At 37.4% G+C, this 14,118-nt stretch overlaps 1 protein-coding gene across 1 annotated transcript in view; it reads right to left on the reverse strand.

Annotated features, from left to right (window-relative positions):
* The window catches only part of KIAA0825 (KIAA0825 ortholog), a 238,794-nt gene that overhangs the window by 110,078 nt on the left and 114,598 nt on the right, over window positions 1–14,118 (reverse strand). Inside the window, exons 17-18 of the mRNA XM_075726885.1 lie at window positions 13,104–13,259; window positions 6,958–7,052 (exon numbers count right to left, since the gene is read on the reverse strand). Of these exons, the coding sequence (XP_075583000.1) occupies window positions 6,958–7,052; window positions 13,104–13,259 (251 nt within the window). The remainder of the gene's footprint in view (window positions 1–6,957; window positions 7,053–13,103; window positions 13,260–14,118) is intronic.

The following is a 14,118-nucleotide window of genomic DNA, read 5'->3' on the forward strand; positions in this document are numbered from 1 at the left end:
GAAGATATATACTTTTAAAAAAACCAATGAAATATGCATCCAACAATAAATGCATAAGTGCATTATTAACATTAATACATTGCATTTACTTAGCATTTTTTCCCTCGAAGCTTATCAAAGGACATAAAAATGTGGAGAAATGTTACCTAATTTTAAATGGGGAAACCAAGATGCAGTAAGTCATTATTAGAAGAATGAGGTTTAGCTCACAGGTCTATGCTCTAGCCAATAAGCTGTACTTAATACATTTTTGAATGCAAAACACGTATTGCCAAATTGCCAATACTTTTTTTTTTTTTTTTTACTTTTTCTACAGGCAGGGTTTGAGCAATAGAAATAGCATCAAATTAGAATGAAACCTTATTTAAGCAATTTTATAGTTGTTACCAATTTTATAGTTGTTACTTCAAAGAGGGCTGATAAGTACATATTTCCATATCCTATATAGGCTAAGGCCTTATCATAAAAGACTTCCAAGTATTAAAAAGTAGCTCACATTAACTAAGGTTAACTGGAATATGGCAGTCCCCTCCTTTTTAGCATCTTTTGTTGGAGAATGTTGTTGGAAAATATTGTTTTATTCATAGGATTCATCAATATGTCTGCAGGAGAGAGAGACTGCTAACAACCAGAGAAGTCTAAAGTGTACTGCATATGGGAAGTCTCACCTTTAGCCTCACTTACTTGTGAAATTCATACTACAACTGTATACATAATAGTGGCTGGAGTGGCATTCAAACAGTATGTAATACAGGGTACCATCTTCCCTCTTGTTTACCAATCTGCATTCTGCCACCAATGCTTTAAAACTGCCAGGCAGGAAACTAAGCCTACTTCTGACAGATCCTTTAAGGTCAGACTACAGTTTCATTAGCTATGTCAGAAGAGAATAAGCAGATGGAGGATAATCCTTATGTTGACAGATGTGACATATACCTTGTTATTGACCAACTCATTTATGGAAAAAGGTCCTTGCTTATCCAGAAAGGTCAAAACCAGATTTTCCTCAAAATCCCAGTGGCTTTTTTTTTGGTACATCCAGCATTAGGGTCTAAACCTGACTCTCTGATCAACCAAGAGATGTGCAATAATGGATTAATACCTTTCACCTGCTTCTTTTGATACAGGGACAATGGGATACTGTCTTTCATAGCCTCCCATGCATTTTAGAAAGGCTGTTTTCACATGCATTATAAGGGCATCCATTGTAATCTCACCAAGCAGGTGGTGACTACTGCAGTATTAATGGCATCCCAGTTCTTCACTAACACTTCATTAATAGTTGACTTGTAGCTGTAACAACAATATGTATTTCCAATATCCAGCAATTTGGATACCAAAGGTCTAGGAGCATCTGCAGTTTAGAAGAAGGACTGACTGACACATCCAAAAGTACACTAGACGTAACACTGGCATCCTCTGCTACACAGATATGGTTTCTGTCTTGGCATTGTGACAGTAACTACTATTCCACCATTGTCCTTCCTACGAAGAAAATTGTTACAGAACTTCCTACCTTTTCATAACCTTAGTATTTTCAATCATTTCTCAGACTTGGGCTTTTGTAGAGTCGTATAAAAAAATCTTTCACAGACAACAAAGCACATGCAGTTTGCTCACATTCTTTTCAATTTCAAAACTACGTAATACATTTTTCTGCGTGTTGATAAATTGGATTTTAAAAGAGCATTTTCTGGATATCTAGATAATCAACAACACAATGAATATAAACATTTTCTATAAATAGTTCACCATATGGCTACCATTACCAACAGATGGTGTCTGTGTATCCACTAGAATATACAAGAGCTATGCAGATTTTGCCCTGCAATCATTCAAAATTCTAAACAAGAATTTTTGACTTAATTTCAGTTTTATTAAGCTTAATCAATGGCAAAACATATAATTTTATCACCTAATTCTAGTATGGGGAACAAATGCCACAACTATATTAACAAATTTATTTCCAAAAGGCAAGTAGACAGTCCTCACCCAATACACTCAAGAAGATTTCAAAAAAGAGAGACACTAGGTACAAGAACAGCTTCCACAACATAAAGAGATCTTCGTAATCTTAGGGCAGCACCCTGCTGTCAAGGATAGTCTTTACCTTCTTAAAAAGCAGTTTCCCTTGCAAATAGCCCAGTAGTTTGTCAGAAAGAATGCGGTCTAGACTATGTTAAGAAAAATTCCGGAGTCCAAAGAATGTGAGAGTTTGTGTATATTTTGCAGCAAACGTTACTAGAAAGCCTAAATATTTTATCCAGTTTTAGTAGAAAAACAAACTTATTAATTTTTTATAGTTTTCTTAAAGCCAATATATAAACAATTCCAGGTTTTCTACTCTGCTTTGAGAAGATGCTAGGCAGTTGAGAATATTTATCAACGGAACACGTCTGGAAGTAAACCACTTTGTCTATCCTGTTTCAACTTAAAACTACTTAAGCTCGTATCACTGTGCAAACACTTTCTGGAAAACTCTTCTTGAGCTACACTGTTTTTCCTGTTGGAAACCATCTTCTAATTTCCAGTCTAGACCTTATTCATGGCAGTCCTTATCCACTAGAACAAATATTGGTTTTAACTTGTATAATATTTCTAACTTGGTACTGTTTCTCACCTGATGCATTTATGGTAAGCCAATATATTTCCCTCTCAGTCATTAAGTGATTATGCTTCCTATTCTTAAGATCTTCTACCTGACTGTCATTGGCTTTGCCAGTCATGAGCTCTTCTCTGTCTGTTCCTGTAGCTCCCAGAGTGCTCCTGCTCACACGCACACCCCCTCATCATTCCAACCAAATCACCACTTATTGCCCTGCACTGCTACCGTGAAACTTCCCTAAGCACAGAGGAAGGAATCCCAGCTGCTCCTCCTCAGAAGAGCGAGTTACTGTAATATTGGAGAATGGCTTCATGTGTTACAAAAATGTCTCAGTTGTTTCTTAAAATTATAGTGAGTGAATGTAGTTATTCTCTATAGTAATATATTCAATGATTCTGAAAGTCCTGTAGAACTGCAGAAGGAAGGCCACATCTCAAAACACAGCCAAATATTAATATCTTATAACTATGTACAAGATGCTGAGATACTTCTCTGAAAAATGATCAGAAAATATTTAACTTATATATAAGTATAAAGGAGAGTACGTAACCAGGAAGGGTAATGTATGGTGCTGTGCTTTAGGTTTGTGCCTCAGTGTTGACAACACATGAGCTTTTTGGTTACTACTGAGCAGTCCTTGCACAGCACCAAGGCCTTTTCTTTTTCCCACTCTGCCCCCCTCAGCGATTAGGTTGGGGGTGTGCAAGAAGTTGGGAGGGGCACAGCCAGGACAGCCAACCCAAAGTGACCAAAGGGATGTAAATATTGTGCTCAGCAATAAAAGCTGGGGAAAGGAGGAGGAAGGGGGGACACTGGGGTTATGGCATTTGCCTTGCCAAGTAACCGCTATGCGTGACGGAGCCCTGCTTTCCAGGAAGCAGCTGGACACATGCTGGCCAATGGGAAGTAGTGAATTAATTCCTCATTTTGCTTTGCTTACATGCACTGCTTTGTTCCACTTCTTAAACTGTCTTTATCTGAACCCATGAGTTTTCTCACCTTTGCTCGTCCAGTTCTCTCTCCCATCCCATTGTAGGGGGTTGTGAGTGACCAGCTATATGGATGCTTAGCTGCTGGCCAGGGTCAACTCACCACAGTCACTAAAGTATTTTCAAATGTGATAATATGCACAGAGATAGTGGCCAGACAGTTAAAGAGATGAGATCGTAGTTGATACGATAAACTGCAGAAACAGTTTCAACATGCTGATTTAGCCAGACGATAACAATTTTTCCTTTATGAGCAGGATAGCGATTAAAAGTTGATACACATGAATTAAACAATAAGCAAAAGCACATGGTCTTCTTATCTTAATATATGTATTAGAGGTAAGGAACTCACATTTGGTCCTGAAATATCTAAGGATGTACAAGTGAGTGCCAAGATTCGAAAAAGCAGCATGTATCTGTACAAGCATGCTTGAGATTTTTAAAAACTTGGGTAAATCAAATACTATAAATTAGCTGAACGTTAACAGGCTTATTAAAAGGTATTATTTCAAGTATAATTGAAAAGTATGGTTTAACTTTTATTCTTGCAGCTCACACTTTATGTAAAAAATAGAATCAGAAGTAAAACTAGGAAGGAAAGGAATCCATCCATATATCCCTTGTCTTCCTGTAAGGAAAACTTCTTTACAGTTTCTAAAGGTATGAACTATAAAGAGAGATGAACATTAAGTTTCCTATGTTACTGCTTACTGCTCAACTTTAATAGGCTTTTCCTGATAGCATTCTATATTTGATAACCTTGAAATAAAATAAAATCATTCAGCATCCACACCTTTCATTTGAAAAATTTCCTAAACACTTTTACTTTGAGGATCATAGGAATGTGTGGATTAGATTCACATGCTCAAGTGGAGCCAACAATAAGTAGTACACAACAATTCATTCCCTTTTTAACCAGTCCTAAAAGCCTTTTACTTTCCCCTAACCACCAACCAATTAATTTGCCTACCACTTGCTGGCTCTGGGACAATGCTCCCGTAACCCCCTCCCACCTAACTCAGTCATTAACTAGGTTAGGGGAGCATTTCCCTTGTAAATGAGTCCCCTAAGCATTTTTACTTTTTTTCCACCAAAGAGAGAGCAGAGCATACTTATTTTACTTCATATGCAATAGACAGTATTTCTCTCTAAACATAAAAAAAGGTAATAGACCCCAGTATCACTGTGAACAGGTAAAAATATTTTTGCCTGCACAGAAGTAACTGATAAGGGAAAGCTTTAGCATGTGTTAAAGAAAGGAGTAATTAAAGTATTATAGCACTCCACTTTATAAACTGATAGTTCTGACTTTTTTCAAGTAGTGCCCTTAGTTTTGTTTAACTCATCTCAGGAGGCAAATACTGGAGACAGACTGGATCCATCATAAACAGGAGGTCAAAATAATCACACCCCCATTCAGCTTGAACCTTAACTCCTGAGCACAAGTAAGGCTGAGATTTATGCAATTTTAGGAAGGAGCCTGAAGAATCACCTAAAGATAGAGCTCACTTGAGTCACTGCAAAGTTTACTTGAGTAGCCAGAAGACCAGCTAGAACTGGTCTAGCCAGCTGGAAAACAGGAGCAGGCATACTTCAGCTATGCTAAAAATTAAGTCATGTAAAGACAAGCTGTGTTGGAGATGCTGGTCACTATGGCAGATACTGGATTAGCAATTGTACTTAATGATCACAATGGGTTTAAATGATCTGTTGGTCTGTAAAGTAAGGTGGTTTAAATAATAAATCCATGAGCTAATCATTAATGGCTTACATAATGTCACTTCTAGATAAGAATTTCCATATCATGTAGAAGGGCAATGAATGGAGACATTTTCAAATTAGGAAGGATGACAACAATTAGGGCACTTATTAAATAATAAAAAAAAATATATGCAACAACAGATGATACGACAAAGACATGAAATACACAGAAGGACAGAGAAGGTATATACATGACTTCTAAACTCTATAAAGAGATCAAAAGAAAAATGAAATATGTTTCAAGATATCAGAGAAGGTGAAATGTCCACAGAAAATGTTGCCTCTGCAAATCACCGCAGTCCTCTCTGCTCCCTTTGGCTCATATTGATGACATCAACATGAAGGGAAGTTCAAGAACCAGCTTGAGTCTAAGACTTCCTGTTAGAATCTCTTTAAAAGGGCAAACTACTTCATTTTTAATGAAGGACAAGTGTTAGCGAACAGCAGGAGAACTATCAAAGAAAAAAAAAATGTGCTACTGAATTGTCTCTGCCATTTAACATAAAAATGACACTAGTGGTACAGACCAAAAAGTCCATGAACTCCCATATTCTGTCTGGTAGTGGGCAACAGAGGACCTCAAGAGGAGAACTGAATGGCACATTTGTGCCAGCATCATTTTTTGGGCAATTACATTAAAATTTTGGGAAATAACAATTTGGGTAGGGAAATAATTAATCATAGAAAAATTAAGAAAGACTACTAGAAACAGACTGTATAAATATTTTATATATGAAATGAAGAAAGAATTAAATGTTTAGGACTAACTGCTAGCAATAAATTGAGAAAATGACATAAAAACCATAAAACCATTTTTGACATGCAAATTCACACACTTTTGAAATTGTCACTCTAGTTTCTAAATAGAGAAACACTTCTGTTTAAAAGATGAATGATATGAACATATTAGATATCATCAGGAGGATTCAGCATTAAGAAGGGAATGTTAAACTTCTTAGTTTGCAACATGTACGTTTTCCAGTTTTCACAAGTATATAAGTGGCAAATATTTTAGAAAACACCCATTTTTTCCACCTACAATTTTCTGAATTTAACTAATTAGTTTCTGAATTTAACTAGTATTAATTCTGCATTAAATATTTCTGCTTCTCAATTAAGCAGTTAAATTTTGCAAGTAAAAAAAGTGTTAAAATCTTAAAGTAAGTTCCATTAGTTAAAAACTATTAAGGAAACACTTTCTATTTCTAGCTACACTTGTCATGTCCCCAGCTGAATTTAAGATTCTTTGCAACACAAGTAAACATCCCCTAAGTTCTGTGCTATTCAGCTGAAATCTCACTGACCAGTACAGGTTTGCAAAAGTTACTAATTTCTTTCTAAAGCACTATTTAGGGGTGATATCAACATATATTTAGGTCTCAGACAGAAAGAATGTATTAGGTTCCTCAAAACAGGAATTGAAAACCATCTTTCTATGGATCAAATACACTAGACAGTAAGTATCTCCATTTTAAAACTGCATGTTTAAAAATAAATGTATAATTTATTTTATTAATTTCACCAGTAAAATCTTTGTATATTGACTATTATAAAGTAAAAAAGACAACAGAGAAGTGCTATTATTTGCCAAAATCCTATTACCTGTGTGCCAGCAGCACCCTGAAGGTCATCTGATTCAGTCCCAAATAACTTGGCAGCAAGTTTGACCAATCCCAGTTCCATTCAGTAATGGTTGACTGTTGATACATGGCAAGAAGCTATTGTTAGTTATTAATCAGTGTTAATATGATCAGTAAATTAAAGCTCCAGCTGTGATATACTAACCAAGAAGGAGGGGGGTCTAGAACAAGGACTTAGACAGATGATATCAATCATGTCTACAGAAGAAGGTTTTTATTCCAATAAGACAGCAATTAATTTACAAATCCATTTGGGGATGTAGCCATTATTTATAAAAAGATAAATCAATTTTTTGAACCGTTATTCTTCCAACTGTTAGTGGCATTCTGCCCAACCACTTTGTCTGAGAGCTTGACTCTTTGTTTGAAAAGCAAAATAATTGGCAACTTTTTATGTAACAGCAATTTACATTTTCTGCTGTCAGCAAAAAGTTTGTCATGAAAAACTTGGTATAGCTGGTATTCAAGATGTAACCTGTATCATAATTACAGTGATGGTTTACTTGTCTATTGTTTTGTAAGGCACTCCAGTCACCAGATGGTTATTATAAACAGCAGTAAGTCTAGACAATATGAAAAACTATAACTCCATATTGCTTATTTAATAAATAAAAGCAATCTACAATAACGGTGGGCAGACAAAAGACCACACACAACATTCTTATGTTTACAAAACAGTAACTCCTGTTGTATAATATTAATTTTCATTGTCGCTAATGGTCAAATAGTGACTACAATTCAACATTCTTGGGAGGAAATAATTCATAAGTTATTGTTGTAACACTAAAATAGCACTGAGCAGTTTAAAAAAAAAAAAAGATGAAGCAAGACAAAACAATGGAAATAAACCTAGTAAAGTGTATCTTGCAATGCATCTTTTTCTTCTTACAGACAGCACTTGGTTTTTCTGGGAGAGGAGAATCAGTGCAATCCCTCCACTTCCTTACATCTTCATTTTATTCGCTTCCTTCTTTTAATTTAATTGTCTCCCTAACCCTCATCTTTGGCATGCACTTAAAAGTAATGTAGAAAAATAAAGGTGAAATACAGAGTAAGAAAGGGAGACAAGGGTAGCTAAAGAAAGAATAATATAGTGTGAAATTGGAAAGTGAATGAAGAAGTAACAGTGAAGATCTGATAACCAACAAATAAGGGGAAAAGAGTCAACTGAGAGAACAGTGGGAGTAGAACACAGGGGAGAAAACAGGCAACTGTTCTATACTGCACACTGAATTAAAAATAGATAAATAAATATGGAGGAAGTACTTGTAAAATCAAGAGGGATAAAAAGGAGAAACTAAACAGCCAGTAGCAACAGTCCTAAAAAAAAATAGAAAAATTAGTAAGTATATCAGATAAAAATTCAGTCCACCAAACTGATCAGTTCTGTGAAAAAACATGAAGGATCAGTTTGAAAAAAGTCACTTCAGGAAAGGAAAATAATTTCTTCATAGCATTTTTCTTCATTGATACTGTTGAGGAGTTGCATAGCCTAGACTTAATCTTATCAGACAACAGAGGAGCAGCAGCACTGGCAAAGATTGAGGTGTCAGGACAAATTGATAAAATCAGGAGCAACAAGTTACTAGGACCAGATGGTGATTATTCAAGATTTTTACAGGAATGTAAGAATGAAGTGGCTGAATTGTTAACAGAAATTACACACTTCCTAGAATCAGCTACTGAACTAGGGGGTTGGAAGGTAAGAAATTTACATATCATTAATAAAAATGCTAGAGTTGATCTCAGAATAGCGGTTCAGTGGCCTTTGTTCCAGGAGCAGTAAAATTCGTAGAAATTATGATTCAGTATTTTGCTAAATTTAACACAATAGGGACAAATTAGCAAAACTTCAGAACAGAAAAGTCAACCACCCTAATGTACTGCAATTTTTAGATATACCAGCAGCCAATACATGCAAATTATCTTTTAGAAAACTTTTGAAGTAATCTATTTTTTTGCCGTAAGACCAACCGGTGGGGAAAATGACCGGCCTGGCTGAATAAGGAGCTTTTGCGGGGACTCAGGGAAAAAAGGAGAGTCTACCACCTTTGGAAGAAGGGGCAGGCAACTCAGGAGGAGTACAGGGACCTTGTTAGATCATGCAGGGAGGAAATTAGGAAACCAAAGGCCCAGCTAGAACTCAATCTGGCCAATGTTGTAAAAGATAATAAAAAATGCTTTTACAAGTACATCAGCAATAAAAGGAGAGCCAAGGAGGATCTCCATCCCTTGCTGGATGTGGGGGGGAACATTGTCACGAGGACAAGAAGAAGGCTGAGATATTTAATGCCTTCTTTGCCTCTGTGTTTAACAGCCAGACCGGTCATCCCCAGGGTACTCAGGCCCCTGAGCTGCAAGACAGGGACAGGGAGCAGAATGGAGTCCTCATCATCCAGGAGGAAGCAGTTAACGACCTGCTACGCCACCTGGATGCTCACAAGGCTATGGGGCTGGATGGGATCCACCCAAGAGTACTGAGGGAGCTGGCGGAGGAGCTTGCCAAGCCACTTTCCATCATGTAACAGCAGTCCTGGTTAACAGGGGAGGTCCCTGATGACTGGAGGCTTGCCAACGTGACGCCCATCTACAAGAAGGGCCTCAAGGAGGACCCGGGGAACTACAGGCCTGTCAGCCTGACCTCGGTGCCGGGAAAGATTATGGAGAGGTTCATCTTGAGTGAACTCAACAGGCAAGTGCAGGTCAACCAGGGGATCAGGCCCAGCCAGCATGGGTTCATGAAAGGCAGGTCCTGCTTGACCAGCCTGATCTCCTTTTATGACCTGGTGAACCGCCTGGTAGATGATGGAAAGGCTGTGGATGTCATCTACCTGCACTTTAGCAAAGCTTTTGACACCATCTCCCACAATATTCTCCTTGGGAAGCTGGCAGCTCATGGCTTGGACGGGAGTAGTCTTTGCTGGGTAAAAAACTGGCTGGGGGGCCGAGCCCAGAGAGTAGCTGTAAATGGAGTTAAGTCCAGTTGGCAGCCGGTCACGAGCGGTGTTCCCCAGGGCTCTGTTTTGGGGCCAGCCTTGTTTAATATCTTTATCGATGACCTGGATGAGGGGATTGAGTGTGCCCTGCTTAAGTTTGCAGATGACACCAAACTCGGTGGGAGTGTCGATCTGCTCGAGGGTAGGATGGCCCTGCAGAGGGACCTGGACAGGCTGGATGGATGGGCCAAGGCCAATTGTATGAGGTTCAACAAGGCTCAGTGCTGGGTCCCGCACTTGGGTCACAACAACCCCATGCAATGCCACAGGCTTGGGGAAGAGCGGCTGGAAAGCTGCCTGGCCGAAAAGGACCTGGGGGTGTTGGTTGACAGCTGGCTGAACATGAGGCAGCAGTGTGCCCAGGTGGCCAAGAAGGCCAACAGCATCCTGGCTTGTGTCAGGAATAGTGTGGCCAGCAGGAGCAGGCAGGTGATTGTTCCCCTGTACTTGGCGCTGGTGAGGCCGCACCTGGAATACTGCATCCAGATTTGGGCCCCTCAATACAAGAAAGACATTGAGGTGCTGGAGCGTGTTCAGAGAAGGGCAATGAAGCTGGTGAAGGGTCTGGAGCACAGGGCTGATGGGGAGCAGCTGAGGGAACTGGGGTTGTTTAGCCTGGAGAAGAGGAGGCTGAGGGGAGACCTTATCACTCTCTACAACTACCTGAAAGGAGGTTGTAGTGAGGTGGGTGTTGGTCTCTTCTCCCACGTAGTTAGCGATAGGACGAGAGGAAATGGGCTCAAGCTGTGCCAGGGGAGGTTTAGGCTGGAAATTAGGAGAAATTTCTTCACGGAAAGGGTAGTCAAGCATTGGACCAGGCTGCCCAGAGAGGTGGTGGAGTCACCATCCCTGGAAGTGTTCAAAAAATGGGTAGATATGGCACTTTGGGACATGGTTTAGTCTAGTCTACCCTTGATTGGTTTAGTGTGGATTTGGTTGTGTAGGTTAATGGCTGGACTGGATGATCTTAAAGGTCTTTTTGAACCTAAACGATTCTATGATTTTAAGAAATCCTCTCCTTAGGAAGCTAAGAGCATGTCTACATTACGTAGTGTATACATGCTCTTATATTGCTATATATTATATTATTATATATTATAATATGTTACATAGCATAATGTACAAACATTCTCTGTTTAGAGCTGAACCAGCTCTCTGGATTCACAAGCAATACTGACATGCCTATTCCAATGGGCCCTTCTGAGAGAAAAGTTTTGAAAAGCAATACATAATTAACTCATTGATAAAATACGTTGTGAAACCAGTAGCTTGTTGGGACTTAGAATTTGTAAAAGGATAAAATGTTACTTGATGTATTAAAAACACATCCAGTTACAATACATTTACAGAAAATCAAGAAATTAATCATGGATTCCAAACTCTTAAGCTTCATGGCAGTTGCCAAACAGTAAGAAATGAATTTAAGAAGAATTATATCCTTTAAGAAGAATAATTGTTCCCTGACAGTGCTCTGGCATCTTCAACAGGCACTGGTAACAGTCTTCACAGGAAACCAGACACTGAGCTATACTGACCACTATTTTATAAATAGACAGTCCCACACCACTACAGGAATGTGCAATTTTATGGTAAAGGGAACTAAATTATTTAATAATATTACTAAGCCCAGGAAATAATTCTGTCATTGTCAACAGGGTTAGCACACAGTACTTTAAGGTCTATGATCTACTCTTTTTTTCTTTTAATTTTAAGATACTTTTCCATATTCAGGTAATAGACTTTTTGCCAAAAGTTTACAAAATCCAAAGCAATTTAATATGAACTATCCCCTGTCATCTGTTGATTAATTGAGCACTGCAAACCTGTCATGTAGCAGAAGAATTCTTCCCTGAGTTGTCACTACTTGAAGGTCTTATTCTACCACACTATTAATAAATTGAGAATTGAGGCATGGTAAACTATTTTCTGCATTTCAAATTGGAGTAAGTGATTCTGTAGCCCCTTAAATTCTATCAATTTAAGATATACATAAAGGGACTAGTGGAAGGAAAAAAAGATACTTTTAAAGCACGTTCTTCTGGAGTGAGAAGCCTTGTGAGATCGGTATTAATCTCCTTTTTCAGGATATTAACACTTATTGCAACATGACAATGATTAAGTATTCATTAAACAAGTATGGAAAAAAAAAAAAGACAAACCAAAAAACCAAACTGGATACATTTCACAGCAATACACCTGGTGAAATAGTCCAAAATGCTCAAAACTGGGAAAGAAGATTACACTATTTAAAAGCAGAGTTGTACTGAAAAAGGATGTCTTTCTACTACGTCTGTAAAATGAATTTCATGCCACTGTAATACCATTTCTTTTTAAATATTTGAAATTGAGGGGTAGAATCAAAACTGTAGATGATGGATTAGGAAGACTTGAGAAATGAAGATTTTTTTTAAGTGTCCAAGTGCTATCAGAAACTACATTCATTTTGTGTAATGAATTGGCCGTGTGGTGCTCTGGCAGAGATTTAGGCAACTAGATCTATTTTCTTTAACTGCTACATTATCAGGAAACTAATTTCTATAAGTAAATTATAATCTTTTACATATCACTAACATGGCTTAATGAAAAACAGAGAAATGGATGCTTTCATTTTTTTGTGTTTTTTCCCCTGCTTATCCTCACTGTTCTGTTAAACCTCTGCATTTCCAAAGCTTCCTTTACTATACTGTTCAACATTTCTGTGAAAGACTCATCAGGAAGATTCTAAATGTGCACTTGGAGTTTTGCCATGATTTTTCAAAGGACTAAGACTAGCCCTATGTACCATTACACAGATGTAATAAATGGCAATGCTACTAATGGGCTTTCCTTCACTATACTGAACTAACACAGAAAGTCTAAGTAAATGCAAATTGCTCTTACGTGCAATAATTCTGATAAACGAAAAGGACAATAATGGCTTTTTTAACATCATGCTATTGTAGAGGGTGCCCTCATTAGATTCCTGAGTAATAGTATTCCTTTGCACTTCATCAAATGTGAACACATGTAATTAATTCTGCTTTCATAGATTCAGTCTCTGTCATTATCATGATCATAATAAGATCGACAAGTAAAAATTATACTATAACCAAGGTTTCAGATTTTCACAAACCTGACTGAACACTTTTGCACAAGATTGTCTGTACACCTGGAAAGGGTTGAAGACAGGCTGCTCTTCTCTGCCCTTCAGTGTCAAATGCAGACATTGACTGGAGGTAACACCATCTTCAGAAGAATTCTCACCAGACAGCTGATCTTTCAAATATTCCTTGTAGAAGAAAAAACAACCACAAAGCAGTATGTACCACCTAGCTTTCCAAGTGAAATTTGTCTAAATTTCAAGCATAACTTTACAGTGTGCTTGACGGAAGGTCCTTATATTAAAGGAGAGAATAACTAATCTCTTACAAAATAGAAACCTTTTTAAGAGTAACATAATTTTATAACAAACAATAAATAACCTCCATGAACATCCATTCAACTTAGGCAAATCAGAATAATCTAAGCTGTTGTTTTGAAATCGTCATCAAATTATGTGTATCAGTTCTCATTTAATATATATATGTTAGCTATATGTGGAAGTGAAAACCAAATGTTTTTATATGTTCTAATGTATGATGGCTATTATATGATTTATTTTACATTATGAAGTATACATAAATATTTAATGGACAGCATTAAATAGTTACTACATGACTATAAATTAATTGTTGGATGAACATGTTCAAACCAGTTGTTTAAACACAGGAAATAAATATTCTCCCACTATTCAAAGCTATTTTTAATTGTTTAAGCATTCAAAGACTAGAAGTCATTTGTGATTTACATGGCAATTTTAGAAACTATACTGCAACAGACGCATAATTATTTTGGCCACAATCTTTTCTGTTTTCACTTCTTAAACTACTACATAAATAAATCATCATTGCATGCCAATAAAGTGTTTTGATTAAATAGAACCATTTTATGAAGAGCTAGATAATGAAACACTTGCAGATCTATTTGCTAGAAGGTCTACTGTGATTAAACAGTTTACTGTTATTAAAATGAAGTCCATAATGATAGGATTGCCATAACATTGAGCAAGTACTCAAGGTAAGTCTTCATTAAAATGGGCGGATGCAAAT

Source organism: Pelecanus crispus, chromosome Z (assembly GCF_030463565.1).
Source record: "Pelecanus crispus isolate bPelCri1 chromosome Z, bPelCri1.pri, whole genome shotgun sequence".
In the NCBI taxonomy this organism is placed as follows: Eukaryota; Metazoa; Chordata; class Aves; order Pelecaniformes; family Pelecanidae; genus Pelecanus; species Pelecanus crispus.